At 37.8% G+C, this 24,834-nt stretch overlaps 1 protein-coding gene across 1 annotated transcript; it reads left to right on the top strand.

Annotated features, from left to right (window-relative positions):
• The first annotated feature begins 5,404 nt into the window (after positions 1-5,404).
• LOC121266072 lies at positions 5,405-14,070 on the top strand. The gene is made up of 5 exons (XM_041169792.1): positions 5,405-5,772; positions 6,715-6,815; positions 7,177-7,284; positions 7,369-7,470; positions 13,753-14,070. Exons 1-5 carry the CDS (start codon positions 5,547-5,549, stop codon positions 13,921-13,923), a joined length of 708 nt encoding a protein of 235 aa, XP_041025726.1. The 5' UTR covers positions 5,405-5,546; the 3' UTR covers positions 13,924-14,070.
• Positions 14,071-24,834: the final 10,764 nt, after the last annotated feature.

Here is a 24,834-nt window from a genome sequence, read left to right as displayed (position 1 = left end):
TCTACCCATGGCAGCCACTTTACCCAGGCAATTGGTGACTCATTAGTAAAGTATCTTAAATACATTTCCAACATCTGATTCACCACTTCGGTTTGGCCACCTGTTTGTGGATGATAAGAGGAACTAAAATTGAATTTGATTCCTTGTAACTGAAACAACTCAAGCCAAAATCTGTTTGTAACTGTAGGGTCACGATCACACACAATGGATGCTGGAAGTCTGTATAATTTGAACACATTCTCAAAAAACATCGGGCCACCATTTCTACTATAAATGGATGCTTACGAGGCATAAAATGAGAGAAATTTGACAAACAATCTACCACCACAAAAATTACATTTTTTCCATGAGAGTTGGGAAGCCCTGTTACGAAGTCCATTGATATATCCGACTACACAACCATCGGAATAGGTAGCGGTTGGAGGAGTCCCGCCGGTTTGGTATGCTCGCTTTTGTGCGGTTGGTATACGTCACATTCTCAAATAAATTTCTTTACTTGAGCTCTCACCTCGGGCCAATAAAATACAACTTTTAGCTGCTGCCACATCTTGTGAAATCCTTCATGGGTACCTGCATGGAACTCACTGAGAATAAGGTGAATGAGAGGTGAATCTTTATGCAAGTAAATTTCATCCTTGAAAAAAATGATTCCAAACTTATAGCCCCAGGATCCTACTGCTTCCTTGCCTGAACGTATTGTGCTAGCCTCTTCAACTCAGGTTGTTCTTCAATTTTTGCCCTTATTGCCTCTGTCCAACTGGGACGTGGGCTGCTAATTGCAAGCAATTGTAACTCTAATGCCTACTCATGGCATCTTGACAAGCTATCTGCAGCCGTGTTTTCCCGTCCCCTTTTATATTCAATGACAAAGTTGTAGCCCATTAATTTCACAAGCTATTTTTGTTGAGTTTCTGTGGCAATAGTTTGATCCACAAATGCTTGAAACTTTTGTGATCAGTTCTGAGAATGAATTTGGTGCCAAGTAAGTAAGTCCTTCAATTTTAGATGGTTGCCACCAATGCCATCACTTCCTTTTCATACATTGAATTGCCTAAATTCTTACCTTGAAGGGCCTTGCTGAAATAGGCCACAGGTCTCCCTTCTTGCATGAGCACCGCCATTCAAGTAGGGAAGCAGTAGGACCTCGGGGCTATAAGTCTAGAATAATTTTTTTCAAGGACCGAATTTGCTAGCCTCTTCAACTCAGGTTGTTCTTCAATTTTTACCCTAATTGCCTCTGTCCAACTGGGTAGTGGGCTACTAATTGCAAGCAATTGTAACTCTAATGCCTACTCATTGCATCTTGATAAGCTGTCCGCAGCCGTGTTCTCCCGTCCCCTTTTATATTCAATGACAAAGTCGTAGCCCATTAATTTCACAAGCTATTTTTGTTGAGCTTCCATGGCAACAGTTTGATCCCACAAATGCCTCAAACTTTTGTGATTAGTTCGGAGAATAAATTTGGTGCCGAGTAAGTAAGGCCTTCATTTTTGGATGGCTGCCACCAATGCCATCACTTCCTTTTCATACATTAACTTGCCCAAGTTCCTACCTTGAGGGCCTTACTAAAATAGGCCACAGGTCTCCCTTCTTGCATGAGCACCTCCCCTAAGCCCACCTTGGAAGCATGACATTCCACCACGAATGGCAAAGAAAAATTCAAAAGTGCTAAAACAGGTCCTATAGTCATGGCTTGCTTGAGGTTTTTGAATGCGGATTCAGCTTGTTCATTCCACCCGAAGGCATATTTCTTTAGGAGCTGGGTTAAAGGACCCGCAATCATCCCATAGTGGCAGATGAATTCGTTGTAACATCCCATCAATCTGTGAAATCCACATAGAGCCTTAACGGACTGAGGTAGGGGCCATTTGTTCATTGTTGCGATTTTGTTGGGATCCATAGAAACTCCTCCTTCGGAAATGAAATGCCCCAAGTAACTCACTTGCCCCTATCCAAATTGACATTTTTTCATTCCCACAAAAAGTTTGTTAGCTTGCAACATGCTTAAAACCACCTTGAGGTGCGATAAATGATCCTCCCAATTTTGACTATACCAAGACATACCTTCACAAAGCGGGCTTAAAAATTTCATTCATGAGCGATTGAAATGTTGTTGGGGCGTTCGTAAGTCTGAAAGGCATAACAAAAAACTCGTAATGTCCATGATGCATGTGAAATACCGTTTTCTCTATATATGGATCGTGCATCTTAATCTAGTGATATCCCGAGAATATTGTTTTAAACTTCTGCAATAGTTTGTTCAAACTTGCCGAAGTTGTTGTAGGCCCTGCAAAATTAGCACCCAAATTAATTGAAAAACTTGAGGTTGTTGTGTCACTTCCCAGTGGTTTGGACGGAACGAACTGGCATAGTAACCCAGTTTTTTTACGCCTTAACTCCCTTGCCGCAACACCCCCTTCCACCACCTTATGCGTCGGGCCCTTAATCCCCTTTAACTCCATTTGACTTCCCATATAATCGAAGCTCATCACTAGCTTGGTAAAATCCCAACATATTGGTCCCAAAGTGCGCAACCAATGAGTGCCTAAAACTGCATCACATCCTTCAATGGCTAACAAGAAAAAATCAATGGAGAACAAGATACCATGAAACAATATTTGAACCCCATCACACCTTCCCTTATAGTCCAACTTCTCCCCATTGGCTACCATTACCTTCATTCCACGCATATGCCGAAGTAGTAAGCCCATTGCCTCAGCGAATGATGTGTTAAAAAAATTATGGAAACTCCTAGAGTCAAGGAGTACTGTGATACAATGCCCCTTGACGACGCCTCTGATCCTTATTGTTTGTGGGGAAGTGGTTCCCACGATGGCATGGAGTGAGATCATCGGTTATTGCTCATTATCAATCAGTTGTGCTTCACCTCCATCATCCTCCATTTCTTCTTCATTCAAAAATATTCCTTCAATAAAAAATAATTTTTCACACCGGTGATCAGGTACAAAATTCTCATCGCAATTAAAATATAGTCCCTTCTTTCTCCTTTCTTGTATCTCACTCAGGCTGAGATGCCATATGGGTGGTGTTTTATTTCTCAAAAAATTTGCCAAAGGCAATGGGGGTGGCGTTGGTTCCACATTCATTAGCCAACAGATGACGTCCGTAGTTATTGGCCTCTTTGCATGCCTTGCTTCAAACAATTAAGACAATTCAATGGCATCCGTGATGGATGTTGGGTGTGCAGCCTGCACATCAGTTCCTATGGGTTCCTTGAGTCCACTTATGAAACACCGCAATTGATGATAGGGGCCAACCCTCCAACATGACTCAGCAACTACTCAAATTACAACTGATATTCACCAACAGTTCCAGTTTGGTGCAACTTGCTCAATGTGCCAAAATGATTTTCGAACATGGTTGGTCCATATCAAATTCGAAGTCCCCTTTTTAATGCCTCCCACAAATTAATCTCTTTGGTATCCTTGAATAATTGGTACCACATCTGCACCTCTCCCTCCAGGTGATATGCTACCAATGGTAATTTCTCGATCTCATCCATTTGTTGATAATCAAAAAATTACTCCACCCAATAAATCGAACTGGTCAGATCATCCAAACCGTTGTACCTCGGAAAGTCCAACTTGGCCAATTTTGAAACTGCCAAGTTGTTCCCTCCTCCATGATTTCGTTCGTGTCTATTTCTTGATCTTGAGACTTCTGCATCTCCCGAACTCGTATCGGCTAGGAAATCTACCTTCGCGCTAGTTTCCTCAAATTTTTTCATAAGTATTTCCATAATGCTCCCAAAGTTAGCCAACTGTTGTTCCAAACACTCAATTCTGGAATCCGTCATGACCTGTTCTAATGCCAAAATGTTATGAGAGCAAGCGACTGAACGAGTACCTGGTGGATCAATAGGAAAAGACGTTGGATCACTCCGGTGTGCTTTACCTATTGTGGATGAATTTTGATAAAAGGCGTGGGTTGTTTAATGCGGATCCCATCTCTGCAAACAATTGTTTGAATATTTTTAAGATACCTCCATTCATAGCATCCTTCCAAACTTATAACCATTGGTTTACAAGGAAAGTATTTTGACATACACGGAAATTAAGCAAAACTCAAACATAATTACAGCTAATTGATTTATTCCCAACAAGGCAAGCCAGCCCTTACAAACATTTATTCAAAGTAGTAAAATAGCGGTAAACTGGCAAAGTTGCCAAAGTTATGTTAAGCTTATGTAACATATGTGGAGTTTCTTTCCCTAGTCCCTATTGCTTCTGAGGTCTAAATCCAAGCTTTGTGATTATTTTCGTAGTTGGGTTAATGTCAATTCACATATTGTGTCAAACCATGTTTAGTATTCTTAATTTCTCACCATGCACAGAGAGACAAATAAAGAGAGAGGGAGAAAGAAAGCGCACACAAATTTTTCTTTTGGTTACTAATTATACATAAGTGGGAGAAGAAAAAGGTCTTGAAATAAAATGCCTCAAGCATTTGTAAACTCAGCTATGAAATTTGAGCATAAAACAAACCTAAATCGGAAAAAGATGTAGAGAAAAAACCTTGGGGTCACTAAGATGACGACAAGTCGGCGACGACGATGACGAGGTTTCTTCGATCGGTACTGAGGGAGAGATGCTAGGGTTTATTTGGCGAGAGAGCGAGAGAATACGGGGAATGGGGAAGGGTTTTTAATGCTAGTGTCAAAACGATAGGCGTTGTTTTGAAATTGGGATTGGTTTAAAAAAAATCGAGTATCGAGTTTAAAATACTGGTTTACTCTAAATTTGTTTATGCAAGTACTGCCCGACTTTTATTCTGAGCCAAAACTCGTAACATGAACCTTGTTATTCGGATTCCGAACCAGGTCGACAAAAAATTCGACCAGATGAACAATCCTAGTTATTGACTTTACACGAACTTATAAGAACCAAGCCAAGTTTTACACAAGTTGTAGCATTTAATAATCTATTATAATTTTATATTTACATTCGTATCGTTTAATAAATTAATTGAATTGAACTTGAATTTAACCAAGCTAATAATCTCGAGCGAAATCTAGTAGTGTATCTAATAGGCTTATTTATTTAAAGCCATAAATATATATTTGATAATTTTGATCTATTTTGCAAGGAGATCACACTCTAGCGTATCACAAAATAATTTAGTGGTAAAGTAGCAAGGATAATTACTAAATGGGTATGAACTGAAATTGTTTATATATATCTTTTTAATTATTTTGTTACTGTCTCTTTTTATCACAGTTAATGATTAAATAATAAATAATAAATTATTTAATATCAAATTAAAAAAAGATGTAACGATAATAAGAAAAAAAAAAATTGTGCAAGACTTGACAAATTTGTTCTTTGTAAACGCGTGCGGAATGGCCGAGAGGCAACAACCAGACATTTCAATCACGGTTTCCAAAGCACTATCTTCGGGTAATTAAATGTCCTGTCTGCCACGTGTCATCCTCTAAATGTGGCGTCGAACCCTCTTCCATTCTTCTTTACTATTCCTTCCCAGATTCCTCCCCCTCTCCCCCGACGGAATCTCTCTTTTTCTCTCTCATGGCGGAAACTTCGTCTCTGCGTTTTTCTCCCTTCCCTCCGCTCCCATCGTTTCCTCGCTCCAGGGAATCTACTTCCTCCCTCTCCGCATTTTCTTCCTCCCCAAAATCCTCAACTTCTAATCTTCGTCCCTCTCGCCTCCGTTTCTCGGCCAAGGCTTCCGATTCCGGAAACTTCTTTGCCCAAGACTCTTTCGGCTTCTTTCCTTGGGACGACGGTGATTGCGGTAATTCAATTTATCTCATATTCATATTACGGTATATATCTCTTTGAATTGTGTATTCAGACTTTTTGTTTGTTCCGTATCTCTAATATTTATGATGTTTTCGGTTTATTACGACATCAGATGATATGATCCCAATCCTTGAATCAGTTCAAAGCGCAATATTTCTTAATCATCACCTTAGCAATCTGTGATGGTTAATTAAGTTTATTTCTTAATCATTGCCTTAGCAATTTCTTTTGGTCAATTAAGATTAGTTTATTTTCAGAAAATATCTCTCATCTGATCATTACAATTTTCTTAATTTTTAATATAAAATAAAATAAATATAATTTAATTTTTTTAAATCTGAAAATAAAAATAATATTAAAAAATATATTCTAATAATATTTTATTTAACCTTTTAATTTTAATCTCAATTCTTCTCATTTTTTAAAACAAACGGATCCCAAGTTTTGGATACAGTAGAGAAATTTCGATTTGTACATTCTACTTTATGATTTTTTCCGGTTCGTTTGATTGCGAAGAATATGTAGAAAATCGATGGAGAAATAGGAGTTCTACGTGTCTGAGTGGTCAATTAGTTATTAGGTGCTAAGTTTCCCGTTCCCCTTTTGTCGTGTTTTCCATTACTTCGCATGTCATGAATTTGGCCTAATTCCAATCCTGGGTGTCTCACGCCGGTTCCAATTCTTTTTTATCTTTTTACGACTTAAGAAGTGTGCACCCGTAATCAGAAAATATGGGGCTGTAGGTAGCTTAATTAACGGATTGAGCCAGGCAGTTCGAGGGAAATATTTGCTGCATTGCACTCTCGTGCTTCCTGGCTTGCTACAATGCTAGCTGATACTGCATACATTGACACGTTAGGATACAGAGAATTATTTCTGCCCTACGAATTCCCCAACTCCTAGAAATTGATGGCTCAGAATTCTTCTGTTACAGAAATTCAGTGGGTTCCTGAGGATAGAGTGACCTTGTTCACTGCTGATGGTCTCATTCAGATTGGCGGTTCCATGGTCCCTCAACGTGTCTCTTCTTCAGATGTATGCCACTTCTATTAAGACAATTGTATATTATACCGTTTTTTGTAAGTTACCATTTTTGAAAAAAAAAATCATCTTTTATGTCGGTGCTTTGGTGATTGGTTCTTTACTTGATAACAGCCACTACACCGTTATAATTTCACATGGTATCTTGACATGCATTTGTATAGATATTTGGTTCTTCTAACCCCCCTGACGTTTAAATTGCATCTTAGAGCAAAACCCCTACCAATATGATACTTAATCCTGACAAATGTTGCTTTGATGCTTATATTTCATTCTGTATGAGTATCGTGCGATTCCCATTTTAGTTTTGAATCTGTTATCAAATCAGCTAACAAAAAGTGCTAGTTCTACACAGAAGAAGCAAGGAAGACCAAATGTATCCAAACGGTTTCAAGAGAGGGATTACATGGATCCAAATCAAGGTCTATGTCTGGGTGCACTCTTTGATATTGCAGCAACAAATGTATGAAGTCCCGTTTGCTTCTCTTTAACCTGTCATCAATTGTTTGTAGATATTCTATCTTATTGCTTATAAATATTAATTCAGGGACTTGATATGGGGAGAAGACTTTGTATTTTTGGGTTTTGCCGTTCCATTGAGATGCTAAGTGATGTTGTTGAAGACACCGTCTTAGAGCATGGTGGGGAGGTATGTCATATATTCCCGTGTGTGCGTGTGCACACTTGCGCTTATCATATTGAAGCAAAATTTATTTATTATTCAATTGTTCCAGTTATACTTGAGTTTTGCTTCCCAGTGCACATCAGTGGGCTTCAGCTTTTACAGAAGTGATTCTGGAGATGTTTTAGGCTCATGACAATTGCATGGTTTATGTGTAACACCCCGTTCCCATAGGATAGAGATGTGATTAACATTTATAACATAAAGTCCGGTAAAGAGATTCATATCCTGAATTACCTCATTTATTGAAAAGCATAAAAAATTGAAATGAACATAATTGTTTAAAAAATGAACGTAAAGTGGAAAGACATAAAATGATTATAGTTCTTGTGTAAATAGCACTTATTTCTTCCTAAATCTTTGTATTAGATCTACTCCTGGCCATCCAGTTCTGCGTCATCATAATCACCATCTGTGAAAATTAGATATGGAAGAAAACAGGAAGACAAACAAAAATGAGTGAATACTCAGTAAGTAGCACATCATACGGTAAAATATAATCTGGCTTAGCATGCACTTAATTTCTGAAGACTCTTAACAACATACATATAGCATCACAAATTCTCAATCATACACGTAACATAACTTTCTGAAAAGCTTCAAATATATACGTATATCGTCACAGATTCACATAGCATATATATATTCATCATTAACATGAGTGGAAGCATACATAATCATGGCAAACATGTAACATGAATGCATAATAACTTGTTTATCTTTTCTTAACATGGAGTGAAATACGCTTGGGTTCGTGTTTCACTTAACTGAGTAATATGGAGTGAAACACGCTTGAGTTTTTGTTTCACTTAACTGAATAACATGGAGTGAAGCACACTTGAGTTTGTATTTCACTTAATTGAATAACATGGAGTAAAATATGCTTGAGTCCGTGTTTTACTTAACCAAGTAACATGGAGTGAAACACGCTTGAGTCCGTGTTTCACTTTATTTGTGGTTAACCGCGCTTGAGTCCGTGGCACTGTCTTAAAACTTCTTATTTTTCTTAATGCATGAGAATTCGTTAAGCTTCATGAACTTTCTTAACATGGCATATTCTTGTTCATTACATAACATAACATGACATATTCTTATACTTGGCATAACATAACTGGCATTTTCTTGTACATGTCATAGTATAACATGACATGACATAACATGATCTAAACATTTTATGGCATTTCATGGCATACATGATTTAAGTACGACATGAACATGGCATACACGATCTAAGTAGTTCATGAACATGGCATACATAATCTAAGTATTACATGAACATGGCTTGCATAATCTGGCTATTTTATTACATGGCATACTTGACTTGAATTACTCCATGAACATCTCATGACTTTCCTATGATTTTAGTAACATTCAATCAATCAAACAAATTCATTCATTCAAGCATAATCTCATATTTCATCAAGATCATGAAAAGAATCTAACCTTGACTTGTCTCTTAGCGTAGCGTAGATACCATGATAAGCACATCATATTTTCATATATAACAATAATATTCACAGTACGCATGCATTTATATGATCATACTATTTACTTCTTAGCATTGCTTCCTGACTTCCAAGTGGTAGCACGTTATCGAGGGGAGAAAGCTATTGCGCGGTGGCACAACTGAGGGAGTGGGTGCGACGGGGCTGGGTTGGCTGGCAGTTTTTGGCGCCATGGGTGGTGCTTCGACATCCTAGGGTGGTTGGCAGTGGTTGGGCAGAGTATATACGGCTAATGCGAAAGTGACTTCTTTGTATTTTTTTGTGTGTTTAAGACAGAGGGTTTACGTGGGGTTTTATAGACGATGAGGAGGGAAGTGGCATGAGTCCTCAGTAGGTATGCTAGGGTTTGAAGTTGGCTACACTTGGAAAATTATTCCTACGAGGATATGGATTTTAAGAGCATTTTGAAGTGTCGAGTTGTGGTTTCAAACTAGGAAACTAATCTGATATGGAAACTAAAGGGATAACCATACAATGGTTTTGATAGGAAAAGGAATCACTAATTTACCGTAAGCATATTTCCTAAGATGATAATAAAAGTAAAATAAATAAATAAATAAATAAATAATACTAGTTTAGCCCTAAATTTGAACCCGTATGTTACATTATGATTCAATGGTCTCACCAATTTTGCATGCTTAGGTTCATGATTGAATTCTGAGTGTATTTTTTATGTGTTTTAAAGTTCTAGGCCTCGTTTGCATGTTAAGATGATATGTGATGGGATAATAAATCTGTCAATAGTAGTAAAATAATTTGTGATAGTAGTGAAGTGGTTTGAGTTAAGATGTTTTATGGGGTTTTAGGAAATGAGAGAGAAAAAGTTGAATACAAATATTATAAAGTAAAAATATATTTTTTTAATATTACTTTTGTTTTAAGATTTAAAAAATTTGAATTGTTTTTTGTGTTTTATTTAAAAGTTTGGGAAAGTTATAATGATTAGTATATGTATTTGATTAGTATTTGAAATTAAAAGGTATTTGTGTTTGAGTGGTATTTGGATACTGAGATAAGATGAGATGAGATCATCTCATCATCCAAACGGGGCCTTATACTTTCCAAACATAACCTAGTCAAGAATGAGGATTCAGCTCGACTGTTGTGATGTTTTTAAAAGTAGTTGACCGTTGCAGTTTTAGTTGGACAACTTTTCCAATCAAGAATTGAAGTTCCATTGGCTTTCCTTGTTTATTTGCTTTTGAGAAACAGACTTAGGCATGCTTGGGGAGTGAGATGAGAATTTTGTGAATAGTAATAAGATAGTTTGTGAATAGTAGTGAGATAGTTTGAGTTATGTTTTATGAGATTTGGGAAAAGAAGAGAGAAAAATTTAAATAAAAAATATTATGAAGTTAAAATATTGTTAGAATATAATTTTTTAGTATTATTTTTGTTTGGGGATTTGAAAAAATTGAATTGTTTTTTATTTTTTGTTTGAAAGTTTAGAAAAGTATTTGTCTTTGAATGATGTTTGAGAAAGAGATGAGATGAGATATAATACCCCGTTCCCGTAGGATATAGATGTTTCTAGCATTCATAACATAATGCCCGATAAAGAGATTCATATCCTGAAAAATCTCATTTATTGAAAAGCATTAAAATGATAAAACTGAATTGAGCACAGTTGTCTTGAAAACTGAAGGTAAAGTAAAAAAACATAAACTAATCCTATGAATGACATAAAAGAGATCTAATTCTTGTGTGAATATCACTTATTCCTTCCTAATTCTTTGTACTAAATCTACTCCTGGCCATCCAGCTCTGCGTCATCATAATCACCATCTGTGAGAATTAAATATAGAAGAAAACAGGAAGACAAACAAAAATGAGTCGAATACTCAATAAGTAGCACATCATACTGTAAAATATAGTCTGATCTAGCATGAACTTACTTTTTGAAGACTCTTAACAACATACATATAGTATCACAAATTCCCAATCATACACGTAACATCATATATACATATATCGTCACATATTCACATGTCATATATATATTCATCATTAACATGAGTGGAAGCATACATAATCATGACAAACATGTAACATGAATGCGTAATAATTTGTTTATCTTGTCTTAACATGGAGTGAAACACGCTTGAGTCCGTATTCCACTTAACTGAATAACATGGAGTAAAACACGCTTGGGTCCTTGTTTCACTTAACTGAATAATATGGAGTGAATCACGCTTGAGTCCATGTTTCACTTAATTGAATAATATAAAGTGAAACACATTTGAGTCCGTGTTTTACTTAACTGAGTAACATGGAGTGAAACATGCTTGAGTTCGTGTTTCACTTGCATAACATGGAATGAAACACGCTTGGGTCCGTGTTTCACTTAACTGGCATAACATGGAGTGAAACACATTTAGAGTCCGTGTTTCACTTAACTGGCATAATATGGAGTGAAACACGCTTGGATCCGTGTTTCACTTAACTTGTGGTTAACCATGCTTAAGTTCGTGCACCGTAAAACTTCATATCTTTCTTAATGCATGAGAATTTATTAGGCTTCATGAACAGTTCTAATATGTCATATTCCGGTACATGGCATAGCATAACATGACACATTCTTGTACATGACATTGCATAACATGGCATATTCTTGTGCATGGCATATTCTTGTACGTGACATAGCATAATATGACATTCCATGGCATACATGATCTAAGTACTACATGAACATGGCATCCATAATCTAAGTATTACATGAACATGGCTTGTATAATCTGGTTATTCTATTACATGGCATACTTGACTTGAATTACTACATGAACATCTCATGGCTTTCATATGATTTTAGTAACATTCAATCAATCAAACAACTAATTCATTCATTCAAGCATAATCTTATATTTCATCAAAGATCGTATAAGGAATTTAACCTTGACTTGCCTCTTAGCGTAGCGTAGTTAACTATCATAAGCACATCATATTTTCATACATAACAATAATATTCACAGTATGGATGCATTTATATGATCATACTAGTTACCTCTTAGTGTCGCTTCCTGATTCCCACTTTGTAGCGTGCTACTTATAGGAGGCACTAATCGTCACTAACTTTGCCAGAAAGACGTGTCGTAGCATTCTAAATGCTTAAAATCATATATAGAGATAATTTAATTATACTAAGAATAATACATAATAGTTTACGAAAAAAGATACTTTAAGATTATGCTTTAAATTCCTTAAATATTTCTGATAAAATTAAGTATCTGCCTCATATATATTCAATTAAAAGCTAAGCCCATTAAAACAACGTACCAGAGTGTTTTATGAAAATAAACCTAGCCCAATCCACTATATCATATAAAACACGTCCAACAAGACTCAGCTTAATTGGAGGGGCATTTTGGGAAAACAAGCATACGGGGCAAGGGCATTTTGGGAAGGTTGAAGGTAAAGGAAGTAAAAGGAAACATAGGCTTACAGGGAAGACATTAGGTCGTGCAACTGGGACTCACCGAGAGAGGGGTCAGCTGCAATGAAGGGTCGTGGTGGCAGGCCGAGGTTCACGGTGGCTTGGAGTGGTCGGCGTCGTAATGGGCTTCTCTGGGCAGTGATGCGACACAAGAGAGAGAATGAGTGTGAGAGGGTTTAGAGAGAAAACTGCTTAGCTGAGAATAACAGAGAGAGGAGGGAGAAAGATTCCGACGTGGACTTACCAGAAGGAGTGTGAGGCGGAGGGAGGTGCCAGGTTGGCGGGTTCTGTGGCTGCCGTGAGGAGATCCGACTCTTCTAGTGGTCAACGGAGGGTTGAGTAGAAAACACCGTTGCTTCTAGTATTCACGGTGGAGAGAAAACGATGGAAAATAAGCTTAAAGGCGTCGATGCACGTCGTGGAGGAAGGAGAGCTTAACGTCGGTATGCTCTGTGGTAGTTTCCGGCGAGGTGGCTGACTTGGTATGAAGAGTAGTGCTAGGGTGGCTGTTGGGAAGTGGTTTTCTTTGTCTGTCGAGGCTGCTATGGTGGCTAGTGTGTGAAAGTTTCATGGTTTTTGCTAAGGGTCTCATGGGTTTTATAGATGAGGGGTAGGAAGCTATCGTGAGTGATCTGAAGGGGTTTGAGTTTGACTAAACTTTGGAAACTACTCCCACAAGGAAAGGAACACTTGAGAGGATATTAGAGTTTTGAAGTGTTTGAGTTAGAGATAATTTCAAATCAGGAAACTCTAGATCAAACAGAAAGATAAAAGAGGCATATAGTTTAACAGTAGAGAAATCCTATTCAAAACAAATTACAACCTCAAAACATATCTAATAAAATAATAACAATAAAATAATAATAAAATCACACTTTTGGGGTCGGGGTGTTACATGAGATAAGATGAGAATTTTGGAATGGTATTAGGATTTCAGCCTCGTTTTGACAGGTTGGGTTTGTTTCTTTATTAAGTTTCCCAATCACTTGATTATAGATTTTGGCTCTCTCAGACATAATATATCTCTGCACTTTCAAGTTCCAACAAATTTATGTATTTAACGAAACTGCTTGAAGTTTGTTGCCCAAGTTTTAGGTGAAATTGAATGGCTACACTAGCTATAACATGGTGGATCTCTAATATTCTGGCCTCTGGGCCATGTATTTTTGTTTAAAATTTGCCATTACATGTTTGACAGAAGGCTACGCATTTATAAAATTTGCACATCAGCTTACTCCCTAAAGTATGTCAAAAATTATGTTCTGAATATGATGGATTAGTTGTTGTCTCAAGAAAGCATCATGTAATGTTCAGGTTGTTGCTGCCGAGAAGGCAAGCAAAGGTGGTTTGCATGAGAAGCTAACAATGACAGTTGCAGTGCCATTACTTTGGGGAGTTCCTCCAGTGTCTGAAACGCTTCACCTAGCTGTTCAAAGTGGTGGAGGGATTGTAGAGAAGGTCTATTGGCAATGGGATTTTTTGTAGATATATACTGGAATTCTTCTAACCACATCATTTGTGCATTTTGTACATATATTCGTTCTGTTCCAACGTACAATACCCCATTTGTTGTACTTTCTTATCATCGCATTGTGTCAACATCTAACCGATCGTGTAATTTTAATTACTCCATTACATGTGCCACTTGAAGTCATTCGGAAGTAAACCTCGTACTCAATGAAAGCAGAAGAGCTGCCATTACTTATCGAAAAAGGGGAAAGTGGCCCCAGGAGTATTGTTCATCCCTTCTCATCTCAATGTCGAAACATTTCAGAAACACTAACATTTTTCAATTTCAAGTCTTGAACTTTCTCTCGTTTTTCAAAATTCTATAAAATATTTTAATTCAAATCATTTCTGACTTATCTATCTCAACTTAACATTTAAAAGGTAATGCCCAAAATAACACAATGTTGAAGAATACTAAAAAATACTCCCATACAATGCAATCCTAGAGTATATAATCATCCAATTTATTTTATTAACCCATGTGTTATAATATTTATTACTTTTGGTGCCTAGCTATAAAGTCACGGTTTTAAGGACTGAAAAAAACATTTTTTTTCCCATTAAAATATAACAAAGCGTGCTTTATGCATTCAAAGCTCACTACTAAACGCGCGCCCTTAAATTGCTCATTTCAAAATGCCCTTCGCGTACTAAAAGCGAAGTGCTTAACCTTTGGGGTTTGAGGAATACTTGGGGTCCTATTTTGGGTCCCTAACAATGTTTTCATTTCCATTATGTTTTGACCAAAATTTACTGCACCTGAACAGTAACACTACTTTTGTGGATGCTCTGTACTGGCTGAAATTTCGGACATTTCGGCGTGTTCCGGCTCATTTCCATCGGATTATGATATTCAAGCCAAAATTAGCATTCCAGTCCAAAACATTGATAAAGAAGAATCTGTAAAATAGAGAGATGGAGGGAGGAAGAGGAATAAATACTCAGTACGAAATCCCTATGTGATAACCCAAGCTTGACTAAGCATGATTTATAGATTTAATTCTTAGTTGCCAAAGTATTTTAAGAACCTTGATTTTTTTTTAGTTAAAGGAAAGGCTTTAGAATCTTTGATTTAGCAACTTAAGCCCAAGAAAGGAGTAACCCTAGAATGCCTTGTATAATTTTGGCCCTATTTAAAAACTCATCCCAATGGCCCTAAGCCAATGACCCAAACTCTAGTCACTAATGTCATGTGTCATATATAATGGTATAGAGAGAAGTGTAGGGAAACCAAGAGATGGCTTGCACGCCTACCCTAGAGGAATTGCCACTTGTCAACCATGCTATAAGCCTTCTAGAAGAATCATGGGACAAAATAGACCTAGGGAGACTAAAGGATTTTCGGCCAACCCTTTCCCACACACCTAGACCCATTGTTTTGGCCCAGTTTCAAGTTCCAAGGCAGATATTTTTGGAAAGGGGAGCCTAGGGAAGATAAATGTGGTTTTTCTAGAAGATTTGCATGGGAAACCAAAGAGACACAAGGGATTTCGAAATTTGTTAGATTTTGCCAAGTGTCGACCATGCAATAAGCTTCTAGAAGAATTGATGAAGAGACATTTGCATCAAAGGACTAATATACACTTAGGATTTTGGCCACTACACTCCCAAGCACATTTTCACTTGCCACTTGTCATTTAGGTTACAAAATAGACCAATGGCACATGAGAAGTCACATTGGGAATGAGCAAATGGAAGATGAAGCAATAAAGAGGGAAGGAGAAGAGTAGGCAGCAATGGACAAGTCACACGCCTATGCCACTTGTCACTCATGTCAAAGGTTGTTTGTTGGAAAAAGGAAGAGGCATGAGACGTTTCACAAAAATACCCTTGAGGAAATATTCACTTGCTTAAGAAAAAGGAAGGGCATAAAGGGGAAACAAGGGGTTTCAGCCATGGGTGAGGAAGCCCTACATGCCACCCATTCATGTCCCTTCCCAATGCAATCCAAAGTGGGATTCTAAGAGTCTTTTTGGCAAAAGAGATGGAGGAAGAAGAAACACTTGTCACTTGTCACTCATGCAAGTGTTTTGGAGGCAACCAAGGGGGGAAGTGAGGAAACCACTATAAAAAGGAGGGAGTACATGCCTATGGGCTTTTCCCTTGCCATTTTTCAGAACTTGCATGAATCCTCAGTCTGTCCACACAACTCTCACATACTCACTTGAAGATTCTCACGCTTTCTCACATTTTCTTTCCAACCAAACAAAGAAGACTTCCTTTCAAGAGAAGATTCTGCAACCTTCAAAGATAGACAAGGTAAGGCTCTGTTTTCTCTTAGTTTCTGCACACACATATCACTTTTCCAACTCTAAATGAGATTCAACTCTCAAAGGAATTCGAGAGTACTTAAACACACGTTTCCTACACGTTTTCATGAAAATTGATTTAGGGTTTTCAAGAAACCCTTGAAGCTGAATAGTGGGAGATGTTCATCCTCCATGTATTTAACCACCACCCTGAGTTCTTACCCTACTTTGAGTTTTGTATAAAAACATGAGTGAAATGAAGCGGTTTTTGACCTAAGATAAAGGTTGAATGGTTTATGATCAAGTGATGCTCTAAAAACCCTCACACACTCAAGAACATGAAATATGATTTTTAGACACTCTTTCTAATGTAATACATTTCGGATTACAACTTGCTAATATTTCATTTCATGGATTTTTCTAAGTTCATACTCAACTTACTCTTGATTAATACTTGCATATATTTGTGTAAATCCTTTTGTTGTTATGGTTCTTTTGGTTACCATTTCTTGTTTGCTTGTTTGAATATGCTTATATGATCTGGGAATATGAATATGATATGAATGGTATGATTCGGTTTAAGATGAAAATGGCAAGAATGTCATTTGTATGTTTCGGTTCCAAGGAAAACAATGTTGTTAATTTGTGATACTTAATGATTCGGCTATACCATGTCTTAGAAGTTTCAGATCTTAGCCAAACACTATGATTTTATGTTTTGCTTCATTATGCTTTGATTTCTAAGCAAGATGTTTAAAGTTTGAAGCATGTTTAAGTGATGATTCTTCATGTTTTTGCACTTACACGTTTCGGCCAAGGCTCTTTTTCTTAGTTCCATGTATGTGTTTTGATAGTTCATGTGATCTATGTTATCATGCCGTGAATTGGACATGCTGTGCTCGGTTATTTCATGCACAACATTTCATATGTGTGATGACCCGAGTTTGTCTAAACATAACCCATAGAATTCATTCTTGGTTGCCATGACATTTTAAGAACCTTAGTTACTTTGGAAGGCCTTAGAGTCTTTGATTTAGTGATTTGAGCCCAAGAAGGGAGTGACCCTAGATTGCCTTGTAATTTTTGGCCCTATTTAGAAATTTGAGCCCAATGGCTTTAGGCCCATGGCCCAAACCTTAGTCACTAGTGCCATGCGTCATGCATGTGGTTTACTATGAATCTATCTTGATAGTGGGCTAAGGGGAAGAGAGAAGTGTAGGGAAACACCAAAAGGTGGCTTTCATGCCTACCCTAGAGGATTTGCCACTTGTAAACATGCTAGAAACCTTCTAGAAGAATTAAGAGACAAAAGGAACCTAGGAAGATTAAAGGATTTTCGGCCAACCCATTTTCCCACACGCCTAGAACCTTGTTTTGGTCTTATTTCGAGTTTCAAGGTAGATTTCTTGGAAAGAGAAGCCTAGAGAAGTGGAAGGAAGTTTCTCAAGAAATGATGCATGGGAAATCGAAAAGGGGCACATGGGATTTTAGATTTTTGACAGAATTTGCCAAGTGTCAAGCATGCGTTCAGTTTCTAGAAGATTAGATGAAGGGACTCGTGTCAAATGACAAATATGCCCCTAGGATTTTGGCTACCGCATTTCCAATGTACCTTTTCACTTGCCACTTGCCACTTAGGTTATTTTTAGACCAATGACACATGAGGAGTCATCTTGGGAAGGAGCAATAGAAGATGAAGCATCAACTTAGGAGTTGGAAGAGAGAGTGGCCGACTAGGGCAAGGCACATGCCCATGCCACTTGTCATCCATGCCAAAAGTTGTTTGTGGGGAAAATGAAGAGGTATGAGATGTTTTACAATGATACCCTTGAAGAGATATTCACTTGTTTAAGGAAACGAAGGGCATAAACGGAAGAAGGGATTTCGGCCAAGGGAAAGGAAACCCTACACGCCACCCCAAGTAGTCCCTTCCCAATGAAAATCCAAGTGGGGATTATAAGAGTCTTTTCGCCAAAAGAGATAAGAGAAGAAGAAAACACTTGTCACTTGTCATCCATGCAACGATTTTTTAAACAACCAAGGAGACTACTATAAAAAGGAGGGAGTACAAGCCTATAGGCTTTTCCCTAGTCATTTTTTAGAATTTGCATGAACTCTCACTCTCTCCACACAATTCTCACATGTTCACTTGAAGATTCTCGCACTTTCTTTCCAACCAAGCAAGGAGATTCCTTTTCAAGAGAGGTTTTCGCCACCATCAAGAATAGACAAGGTAAGAATCAGTTTTTCTCTTAGTCTTACACACACAAGTCACTTTCTCAACTCAAGATGAAATTCAAATCTCGTAGGATTTTGAGAATGGTGAAACACACACACTTGAAGCCGAATGGTAGGGGATGTATACCCTCCATATTTTTCAATCACCTCATGAGTATTCATCTTGTTTCAAGTCTTGTTCTACTTCATGAGTGAAATGAAGAGGTTTTAACCCAGAAACCCTAGAGGTCAAATGATTTGAGATCAAGGGATGCCCTAAAATTCCTCACACACTCAAGAAGACGAAATAAGATTTTTCTAGGCACTTTCTAATGAAGCACATTCGGATTTACTGCTTGCTAGTATTTCCTTATGTGGATTTTTGTAAGTATACACTCAACTTACTTTTGGTTAATATTTATATATGATTGTGTAAATCCTTTCATTGTTATATTTGCTATTTCTTATTTGTTTGTTTGAATATGCTTATATGATCTTGGAATATGAATATTACATGAATGGTATGATTCGGTTTTATGATGAAAATGGCAAGAATGTTCTATGCATGTTTCGGTTTTAAGGAAAACATTGTTGTTGATTTGTGTTACTTGATGATTCAGCTATACCCTGTCTTAGAAGTTTTGGATCTTGGCCAAACACCAAAATTTTATGTTTCGTTTCATTATGCTTTGATTTCTAAGCAAATATGTTTGAAGAAGAAGCATGTTTAAGTGATGAATCTTCATGTTTTGCATCTATATGTTTCGGCCAAGGCCCTTTTTCATGGGTTCATGTTTATGTTTTGATATCTCATATAGTTTATGTTATCATGCTATGAAATGAACCTGTTATGCTTGGTTATTTCATGCACGACGTTTCACATGCCACATATCAAGTGTAAGTAAGCATGTTATAAGTTTCATGCCACATGCATGTGGGGGAAAAGTGTTTTCAAAGAAAGTGTTTTCAAAGAAAAGTTTTTAAAGTTTTATCACGACCCCAAGTACTAGGGTAGAAGAATGTCCTAGTGAAACTCATCTGTCTACTCTGGAGTGTTTAAGAATAGAGTGGTAACCCCTAGGTCAACAAAGTATCGTCGATGAGTCTCGAATGGATTCTTTTCAAAGAATGCCAGAGCAAGGAAGTGCCTAATGCTAGTGGGTGCATAAGGCATGTAACCCGATAAAGTAAGGTTGAGTGAATATGAATCTCTGTTTTTGACGTATTCATTATGGTGCACGGACTGTGGATGGTGCGGTAACTAGTAGGAGCACGTGGTGCTAAGGGGAACCATGTTGTGTCCACCCTCTGAACAAGAATGAGAGCTTATGTGATAAGGATCACTTGATGCAAATCTTGTAATATGTTTTGATAAGGCAAATTCTGACTAAGATCACGTGAATAAGAAAAGTTAGGAAGTTTTCAGAAAATGAAGTTTTGTTACAAGTCATTGAAAATGGTCAAGTCATATGTCAAGTACATGTCCATGCACGCATTTTATGATATACCTCTTGTATGCTTGTGTTAACTGTGATATGATGTGTGATTACTTGCTGAGATTTTTTAAAATCTCATTGTGGTAGTTTGCACTACCATTCCCCCAATCGGAATGGTAAAGATGTTACAGGTATGATAGACGACGTCCATGACCAAGAGGAAAAGAATGGCACCTCCTCCTCCGGAAAGGATCGTGTAGAAGATGGTTGCAAGTCAGACGACTGAGCCCTCCATCCTGGAATGATTTGAGGCCATCAATTGGGAGATCTCTGGAATACTTGAGTTCATTGCGAAATTCAGACGACGTAACAACAGAAACTTGTCTTTTACTCCTTCATCATTGTTTCCTCAAAATGTAAGAAACATCCTTGCATGGGCCCCATGTGTCAAAGCCCCTCCATTCTCTCTTCTTCATGCCCTAGCAGAAATCCTACTCCTTTTCCCTTTCATCATTTGTTTTTCTTAGAAAATTAAGGGGTTTATCTACATGGAAGACAAGTGGCACCTCCCTCGAGGTTCTCAAACCTTATGTTTCCCTTCATCCATTTCTGGTCTAGATACAATAAACCTAGAGAAGGTGAAGTGCATGGTTGCCAAATGGTAGTGTGGGTGGCATGTGCCCTTCAACAAATGAAACCCTAGTAGTCTTTTTGCATCATGAGATCTCTCTGGAACCCTTTAAACTTCTTTGCATGGAAGGCATGTGGCATCTCCTACTCATGGCTGAATTCCTTCTCTTCTTCTTCCATCATTAGATTATTCTTGAAAACTCAAAAAATCCCTTGCATGTGTACCATGTGGCACCCTCTTCACTCTAACCGAAAATGGCTTCTTCCCTTTCTCAATATGGCTCCTTCTAGAAGCTTTATTGCATGTTTTCCAAGTGGCAAGTCCTTGTAAAACCAAAACTCCCATTACTAGATGCCTCATGATTGTGGCTCCTTCTAGAAGCTTTATTGCATGTTCTCAATATGGCTCCTTAAAGGTCCCTTCTTGCTTGGTGCCAAGTGGCACCTCCCACTTACAAACCCCTAATGGCTTTTCTTAAACCATAAACGTCTTTATGGCCGAAATTCACTAGACCTTGGGCTTGGGCACTTATCACACTAACAAAATATAAGGTTCACTTCACTCACATGGTTCTAGTCTCAAAATCTATTGGGCTTAAGTCCACTTAGGTCAAAAGATAAATTAAGTCCTAACTTCAAGAACCTTGCTTGGGCTAGGATGTTACATCATCCCCCTAAAAAGAAGATTTTGTCCTCAAAATCGGCTTAGCTAACCATGGTTACTCCCAAAAGCTCATAATGTGATTGTTCTTCTATCTCTACTCCCATATCAAGACCATGATCAGTTCTTCCAATACCAAATTTCATCTACAACCCCGTAGATAGTATCAGAATTTTCAATTCCACCAAAGTAATCTACAACATCCAAGGATCCTAGCAATTAGTGCCTCACAGTTCATATTACGTTGTTGACTCCTAAAAACTAGCATCCAAACCCTTATTCCACTCACTTTTGTTCACCTGCCGTCTCCTTATGACCTTAACCCTTAATATTCATAGATGCATCCTGCGGCATGACTATCTCCTAATGAAAAAGCGTAATTGTAATGTTTTTATTCCTACAAGGTCTCAAAATTGCAAACAGTTTCCTTAATATCCACTAAAACATACTCCCAAACCATCATATTACTAAGTGCCGCATTTCTGCTACATACTTCTAGTGACCTCATCAACATGTCTAAAGCTAAGGTCTCTATAGAAGCATTATTCTTTAATCCAACGGCACAATTAGTCAACTCTTGCCACACTCAGTAGTACATAGATCGTCTCCCAAAATTATGAGCTTTAACACGTATTCCCATATTGTCTCCTGCATCCCTAGTCAAAATTCATGACTCCTTGAAACTTAGTGCCAATCACCCTACGCATCAAACAATAACATCGATACAACAATGGCTAAGGCTTGATGCTGAGAGGGGCGGTCTAAGAACTTAGAAGTCCATATATGAAATTAAGCCCATGCAGTGGATAAGATTGAGACCAAAATAAAGCATGAAGAACTAGAATCTATTTGTATACTTCCCATGGATGAAAGAAACTGATTTAATCAACGGAGGCACAATTTGGCACAATAGGTTTGTTCCACCAAATGATCAAGGAAGAATCTAATTCACATTGCAGAATGTGGAGGTTGTCACAAAGTAGTAGAAATGTTAATAATTCATCGAAGTGGTTCCTAGATACCTTGTCGAAATACCACCCATGTCTTTAGAATGCCTTCATCAAGTTGATCAAGAAGGTAGACTGTAACACCACGCCTAAAAAGCTCATTAGGCCTTGACCTTAGTAGCCTTAATCCTAGTTAATTAGGAGTTGAGCTATTCTAGAATAAGAACAACTTTGGATACTTAAGTGTGCAAAAATGCCGTATACTTTGGGTTTAGAATAATTATTAGAACATTCTAGCGCAGTATTGATTTTTGAGAAAAAAAAAAAAAGAAATTTTTGGAGCTTGATTAGTTAGTAATATTTTTTTGAAAATTTTTAGTGCTTTATTAATTTGGAGGAAAGATGCCAAGAGGCCAATGTTAGAATGACAAGTGGCATATTGGAGATTTTGCCACCTTATTGGGCAAAGTAATTTGGATAAAATTTTTTATGGACTTAGGAAGGCCCAAGAGATTGGTTTATTAAGGGCCCAAACTTTTTGGGTATAAAGGCTTAAGAGAGATAATAAGATGTTAAAAAGCCTTAGGCTTAGGGCTTATGGCCTTAAAGCATTAAGGATGTGATGGGCCAAGGTTAAGATGTTAAAAAGCCTTAGGTCGAACTTGAGATATTAAACTTTAAGTCTTTCTTGGAGGACACTAGAAAATAGGCGCAATAAAAAGGACATAAGGCCATTAAGCCTAACTTAGTAAGAGTGAAGGTATTAGGCTCAACTTATTAAGTATGAAGGCTTAGAGAAGCAAGATTTATTAGCATAGCCTTGGCCCAAATATGATGACGGCATAAGGCCTTTGGGCCAAGCTTGACATAGATTTGACCCATGATCTAGTTATGTCAAGGTAAGCCTTTCATGCCCCATCTTAGTAGGTCTTGAAGTCTCTTCTAATCCCTCAAAATTTGGAAACAAGGCCCCCACTCACTCAAGACCAAAGGCCCATGAGCCATTGACCCACACTCATGGCCCTTTTAAGCCCACAAGGCCTAAAGCCTTGTTTTTTTTTATTTCACTCTTCAAATTGAAAGCCCAATACACCATACCATGAGTTTTCTTAATCCCATGTCATACCCTAAGTACCCAAATTAAGTTTAAAATTGGTTAAGACCATTAATCAACTTACCCAAGATTAGTGATCTTTAAACTATGCTTTGAAGCTTAATTTTCTTTCTTAATCCTTTTAACCTTTTGATCTGAATTTTCTTGTTTTATTACTCAATTACATCATTATTAGATCATATTAAGACCCTAGATAAACCTCCACACATGTCATTAGAAGAAATGAAAAATCAAACTCCAAACTACACCAATCGGCACACATGTGTGCCCTTTGTGTGCATGGACTGTTTTGCCCTTACGCCCAATCTTTTTGTACCTTTTTCTCAAGGGCAATATGGTCTTTTAATACCTCATATGATCCATTTTAACGAGACCAAACCTTGGACAAAATTTGTTTCAAAAACCAAACCAAATAGACAAAACCAATTGCACCTAGGAAGCTAGTTGGTTGCAAACTAATTAGGTTGAGATTCAACGACCAATCTACCCTTGGCTGAACCACCACCCCATGCCATCTCCTTAACCACCCAATCCTCAAGAGGTCATCATGAGCTTTTGACTCATTCTTTTCAGCCAAAGAAAGCACAAAATTGAAATCTGCCCAAGGAAACCACCATTGAACCCGAAAGGACTTTTGAGATCAACGACTACATGGAGGAGTAGAAAGTATAGTATGCAGGGCATCTGTTACAAGGAGAAGATACCTAGTGGCAGCTTTTAATATGGGAATTGAGTAATATCACTGCTTTGACCTGGGATAGGTTCAAACAGGAGTTCGATAATTGATTTTTTCCTGAATCGTTGAAGACCAAGAAGGCTCAAGAGTTTGCCACTTTGGTGCAAGGCAATCTTTCAGTTGAAAAATATGCTGCAAAATTCATGGAGCTGGGAAGGTTTGCTCCACATCTGATCACCACTAAAAAGATGTAGGCTTAGAAGTTTCAAGAAGGACTGCAACCCAGGATTCACAATTACATAACTGGGTTTGGCATCAATAATTTCTAGCTAAAACAGAATAGCGGAGTGTGGCAACCCAAATTAACCTTGAGTGAAAGTAGACTTCTTCTTTCTCTGCAGAAGGGAGTGATGCCAAAAGAAGGATTACATAACGAGCCAGTAACGATAAAGGCATTATGACAGCCCCACCTACTACTTGTCGAAAGTGTGCAAAGGTACACAATGGAGAATGCAAATTTGTGTTAGGGTATGCTTCAAATGTGGTCAATCCGGCCATATGATTCGGGAATGCCCTCAGAGTACACTAGGAGGCCGAAATGCTCATTACCCTAGTAACAAGTCAAATCAGCGGCCACATGCCCAAGCCCGCGTTTATGCTATTACCCCCGATGATATGGACGAGGAAGCAATAGGATTTGAAGAAACGAACGTCGTTACTAGTATTTTTCCCTAAGTACCCCTCTCTTTTTATAGAAGTTAGTCCTTCTGATTTAGCCATTAGGCAGATGGTAGTTGATGATTATGCTTTAAGTAATATCATGATATACGAAGATACGGCATGTGCCTTATTTGGATCTGGCACAACGGGGTCTTTCGTGTCAACGACGAACGTGTAACCTACTTATAGAATCAATACCTTAGACCATAATAGTAATTATGATTCTTCATGGAAGTT

This window comes from Juglans microcarpa x Juglans regia, chromosome 5D, assembly GCF_004785595.1.
Source record: "Juglans microcarpa x Juglans regia isolate MS1-56 chromosome 5D, Jm3101_v1.0, whole genome shotgun sequence".
Classification (NCBI taxonomy): Eukaryota; Viridiplantae; Streptophyta; class Magnoliopsida; order Fagales; family Juglandaceae; genus Juglans; species Juglans microcarpa x Juglans regia.
Note: the sequence above shows the minus strand (reverse complement) of the source record. Positions and strands in the feature narration are given on the sequence as shown.